Raw genomic sequence first — 6,000 nt, forward strand, 5'->3', positions numbered from 1 at the left:
TGACACTAGAACTGCTTGTGTCTGTGTATGTGTGGATGGATATGTGTGTGTGTGCGAGTGTATACCTGTCCTTTTTTCCCCCTAAGGTAAGTCTTTCCGCTCCCGGGATTGGAATGACTCCTTACCCTCTCCCTTAAAACCCATATCCTTTTGTCTTTCCTTCTCCTTCCCTCTTTCCTGACGAGGCAACCATAGGTTGCGAAAGCTAGAATTTTGTGTGTATGTTTGTGTTTGTTTGTGTGTCTATCGACCTGCCAGCGCTTTTGTTTGGTAAGTTTCATCATCTTTCTTTATATATATATATATATATACGGTTATAATAGAGGGAAACATTCCACGTAGGAAAAACATATCTAAAAACAAAGATGATGTGACTTACCAGACACACAAACAAACACAAACATACACACAAAATTCACAAGAGGTGGTCTTTAAATATGTCTGCTTGTGTCTGTATATGTGTGGATGGATATGTGTGTGTGTGCGCGAGTGTATACCCATCCTTTTTTCCCCCTAAGGTAAGTCTTTCCGCTCCCGGGATTGGAATGACTCCTTACCCTCTCCATTAAAACCCACATCCTTTCGTCTTTCCCTCTTTCCTGATGAGGCAACAGTTTGTTGCGAAAGCTGAATTTTGTGTGTATGTTTGTGTGTCTGTCGAGCTGCCAGCACTTTCATTTGGTAAGTCACACACACATATATATATATATATATATATATATATATAAAAAGAGGGAAACATTCCATGCGGGAAAAATATATCTAAAAACAAAGAAGATGTGACTTACCAAACGAAAGCGCTGGCAGGTTGATAGACACACAAACATACACACAAAATTCTAGCTTTCGCAACCAACGGCTGCTTCATCAGGAAAGAGGGAAGGAGAGGGAAAGACGAAAGGATGTGGGTTTTAAGGGAGAGGGTAAGGAGTCATTCCAATACCGGGAGCGGAAAGACTTACCTTAGGAGGAAAAAAGGACAGGTATACACTCACATACACACATATCCATCCGCACATACACAGACACAAGCAGACATTTGTAAAGGCAAAGAGTTTGGGCAGAGATGTCAGTCAAGGTGGAAGTACATAGGCAAAGATGTTGTTGAATGACAGGTGAGGTATGAGCGGCGGCAACTTGAAATTAGCGGAGGTTGAGGCCTGGCGGGTAACAAGAAGAGAGGATATACTGAAGGGCAAGTTCCCATCTCCGGAGTTCTGACAGGTTGGTGTTAGTGGGAAGTATCCAGATAACCCGGACGGTGTAACACTGTGCCAAGATGTGCTGGCCGTGCACCAAGGCATGTTTAGCCACAGGATGATCCTCATTACCGACAAACACTGTCTGCCTGTGTCCATTCATGCGAATGGACAGTTTGTTGCTGGTCATTCCCACATAGAAAGCTTCACAGTGTAGGCAGGTCAGTTGGTAAATCACGTGGGTGCTTTCACACGTGGCTCTGCCTTTGATCGTGTACACCTTCCGGGTTACAGGACTGGAGTAGGTGGTGGTGGGAGGGTGCATGGGACAGGTTTTACACCGGAGGCGGTTACAAGGGTAGGAGCCAGAGGGTAGGGAAGGTGGTTTGGGGAATTCATAGGGATGAACTAAGAGGTTACGAAGGTTAGGTGGACAGCGGAAAGACACTCTTGGTGGAGTGGGGAGGATTTCATGAAGGATGGATCTCATTTCAGGGCAGGATTTTAGGAAGTCGTATCCCTGCTGGAGAGCCACATTCAGAGTCTGATCCAGTCCGGGAAAGTATCCTGTCAGAAGTGGGGCACTTTTGGGGTTCTTCTGTGGGAGGTTCTGGGTTTGAGGGGATGAGGAAGTGGCTCTGGTTATTTGCTTCTGTACCAGGTCGGGAGGGTAGTTGCGGGATGCGAAAGCTGTTTTCAGGTTGTTGGTGTAATGGTTCAGGGCTTCCGGACTGGAGCAGATTCGTTTGCCACGAAGACCTAGGCTGTAGGGAAGGGACCGTTTAATGTGGAATGGGTGGCAGCTGTCATAATGGAGGTACTGTTGTTTGTTAGTGGGTTTAATGTGGATGGACGTGTGAAGCTGGCCATGGACAGGTGGAGGTAAACGTCAAGGCAAGTGGCATGGGATTTGGAGTAGGACCAGGTGAATCTGATGGAACCAAAGGAGTTGAGGTTGGAGAGGAAATTCTGGAGTTCTTCTTCACTGTGGGTCCAGATCATGAAGATGTCATCAATAAATCTGTACAAAACTTTGGGTTGGCAGGCTTGCTCCATCGCAGCGAGGCCCTGGACGACACCAACCACTTTCTCGAACGCCTGGAATCCTTACCCAATCTGTTACCCCCAGAAACCATCCTTGTAACCATTGATGCCACTTCCCTATACACAAATATTCCGCACGTCCAGGGCCTCGCTGCGATGGAGCACTTCCTTTCACGCCGATCACCTGCCATCCTACCTAAAACCTCTTTCCTCATTACCTTAGCCAGCTTCATCCTGACCCACAACTTCTTCACTTTCGAAGGCCAGACATACCAACAACTAAAAGGAACAGCCATGGGTACCAGGATGGCCCCCTCATACGCCAACCTATTTATGGGTCGCTTAGAGGAAGCGTTCTTGGTTACCCAAGCCTGCCAACCCAAAGTTTGGTACAGATTTATTGATGACATCTTCATGATCTGGACTCACAGTGAAGAAGAACTCCAGAATTTCCTCTCCAACCTCAACTCCTTTGGTTCCATCAGATTCACCTGGTCCTACTCCAAATCCCATGCCACTTGCCTTGACGTTTACCTCCACCTGTCCAATGGCCAGCTTCACACGTCCATCCACATCAAATCCACCAACAAACAACAGTACCTCCATTATGACAGCTGCCATCCATTCCACATCAAACGGTCCCTTCCCTACAGCCTAGGTCTTCGTGGCAAACGAATCTGCTCCAGTCCGGAAGCCCTGAACCATTACACACACAACCTGAAAACAGCTTTCGCATCCTGCAACTACCCTCCCGACCTGGTACAGAAGCAAAATAACCAGAGCCACTTCCTCATCCCCTCAAACCCAGAACCTCCCACAGAAGAACCCCAAAAGTGCCCCACTTCTGACAGGATACTTTCCCGGACTGGATCAGACTCTGAATGTGGCTCTCCAGCAGGGATACGACTTCCTAAAATCCTGCCCTGAAATGAGATCCATCTTTCATGATATCCTTCCCACTCCACCAAGAGTGTCTTTCCGCCGTCCACCTAACCTTCGTAACCTCTTAGTTCATCCCTATGAATTCCCCAAACCACCTTCCCTACCCTTGTAACCGCCCCCGGTGTAAAACCTGTCCCATGCACCCTCCCACCACCACCTACTCCAGTCCTGTAACCCGGAAGGTGTACACGATCAAAGGCAGAGCCACGTGTGAAAGCACCCACGTGATTTGCCAACTGACCTGCCTACACTGTGAAGCTTTCTATGTGGGAATGACCAGCAACAAACTGTCCATTCGCATGAATGGACACAGGCAGACAGTGTTTGTTGGTAATGAGGATCAACCTGTGGCTAAACATGCCTCGGTGCACGGCCAGCGCTTCTTGGCACAGTGTTACACCGTCCGGGTTATCTGGATACTTCCTACTAACACCAACCTCTCAGAACTCCGGAGATGGGAACTTGCCCTGCAGTATATCCTCTCTTCTCGTTACCCGCCAGGCCTCAACCTCCGCTAATTTCAAGTTGCCGCCGCTCATACCTCACCTGTCATTCAACAACATCTTTGCCTATGTACTTCCGCCTTGACTGACATCTCTGCCCAAACTCTTTGCCTTTACAAATGTCTGCTAGTGTCTGTGTATGTGCGGATGGATATGTGTGTGTATGCGAGTGTATACCTGTCCTTTTTTCCCCCTAAGGTAAGTCTTTCCACTCCCGGGATTGGAATGACTCCTTACCCTCTCCCTTAAAACCCACATCCTTTCGTCTTTCCCTCTCCTTCCCTCTTTCCTGATGAAGCAGCCGTTGGTTGCGAAAGCTAGAATTTTGTGTGTATGTTTGTGTGTCTATCAACCTGCCAGCACTTTCGTTTGGTAGGTCACATCTTCTTTGTTTTTAGATATATATATGTCAGATTCTTGATGTTTTTAAAAATATCAACTGTCCTAGTCATTAATTCAAGCTGTGACTGTAGTTACTGAGCTGATATGATGATGCAAGAAATAAAATAGTCTCAGAACTTTTTGGATAGTCAATGTAGTCTTACTCTTCCTTTCAATATTACTGATAAATATACTAAATAATATGCTCTTTCTCTTTTGCAGGTAGAGGAAGTTGGAATGGACCAAGTAGGACACCCTGTAAACATTTTAGAAATGGTTATTGCAGACAAGGTGATAAGTGCCCTTTCCTGCATCCGGGTGTTAATGGCCCCCAGTATTAGTGCAACAAAGTGCTGTCTGTGTCATGTTGGTGCTCTTATTGTGGATAATTCGCTATGCAATAAAGATTGAAAGTAGTGCAACTCTTAACACAAACTTGTCTTCATACCAGTTTCATTCGAAGTGCAGAGTGACGTGATGACTGGTTAACCTGGTGCTATTTGTATAAAATGTTATAAATAAAAACTGACTGACAAGAGTCAGATGTGTAGAACATTCCATTATGTACAGTCAGTTAGTCCATTTGGACCACAACTTCAAGCAGAGACTGATATTTTAATTAAGCAGGCGTCATTCAAAACTGTTACTGAACTTTTTTTTCATTCTTTGCTTGTTGATCTGGGATTTTATAAGAAAAGTTATATAACCAAAGGATAATGAGTAAATTACATTTTTTTTATATTTTAAGAGATTGCAGAATTTATGTATGTAAATTGTAATGCATAAGTGCAGAATGTAAATAGTATATTAATTATGTTATTTGTATATAATTGAAAAGTATTCATTTTTGAATACGATTTTGCATGAACTGATAACTACTAAAATGTTGTATGTTGTGCATACGAAGAAACATAGAGGCAGCATTGCCAGTCTTGGGCAATTTTTTTATTTTATTGTGTGTGAATAACAAATTTTAACAAACATAATACAAGCTTAGTAGTTTATTATACAGCAGTCATTATAATTTAATGTATTCATCATTTTATGATGATATTTATTACAGTCACATTATTTATGTATTTGCTTTAGGTGGGACTGCTGTAAATGTTGATTACTAAGCATCAAAGAAGTACAAATTAGTTATAAGTGTAAAATGCCTACTTGATGTTAAAATATTGTTCTAATCCTCATTTGTGAAAGATGCCATGCTTAAACAATATACAATCAACAGACTTCACTTTTTGTGAAATAAATTTTTGTTATAAAAAACTATATTTTTTCATACTTGAAACTAATATGTAAACCCTCATGAAGATGACCAGCTGAATATCAGACCCTGTTAGCACTGATTGTCAAACATGTCTATAAAGCTAGAGGAGAAAAAAAAAATCAATGTTCAAATGTTTTCTTTCGACAGTGCTGAAGGATTTTCAATGCACATACATGAGGTAATTGAATAATATGTATTTGAGTGTTCTACCTCACCTCGGATTATTGTCTACTTACTGACTTCGCAAACGCTTTACTCTATTTGCAGAAATGCAGTCGGATAGATTCATCAAAAACCACCAATTTTTGGCAGTTACAAGACCCCCCCCCTTCTCCATCATTTTCAAGGCATGAATTGCTGTTGTGCATTGTAAGCCCTCAGCTGGTGCTACAGATGATCAACACTAGTGCTACTGACTGCTAGAGATAACTACCTACTTCATCTGCTGTCTATACATCTTAGTGGTAGCTATTTCTGACAGGCGGTGGCTCTAGTACTGATTACATGCAACTTACCTTATTTGGCCTCATATATGATCTGCACCAGGACGACCACATACACTATTGATTTATAATGCAGATCACAGTCTATGCCTTGAAAATGACTTGGGGGGGAAAAGGGAATTTTCTGCTGAAAAATGAAGCTTCTTGACAATATTACT

General features: G+C 43.2%; 1 protein-coding gene across 1 annotated transcript in view; it reads left to right on the forward strand.

Moving 5' to 3' along the window:
* The window catches only part of LOC124798060 (histone acetyltransferase KAT6A), a 105,128-nt gene extending 99,832 nt beyond the window's left edge, over positions 1-5,296 (forward strand). Inside the window, 1 exon segment of the mRNA XM_047261289.1 lies at positions 4,292-5,296. Within this exon segment, the coding sequence (XP_047117245.1) occupies positions 4,292-4,410 (119 nt within the window). The 3' untranslated portion in view covers positions 4,411-5,296.
* Positions 5,297-6,000: the final 704 nt, after the last annotated feature.

This window comes from Schistocerca piceifrons, chromosome 5, assembly GCF_021461385.2.
Source record: "Schistocerca piceifrons isolate TAMUIC-IGC-003096 chromosome 5, iqSchPice1.1, whole genome shotgun sequence".
Taxonomy (NCBI): Eukaryota; Metazoa; Arthropoda; class Insecta; order Orthoptera; family Acrididae; genus Schistocerca; species Schistocerca piceifrons.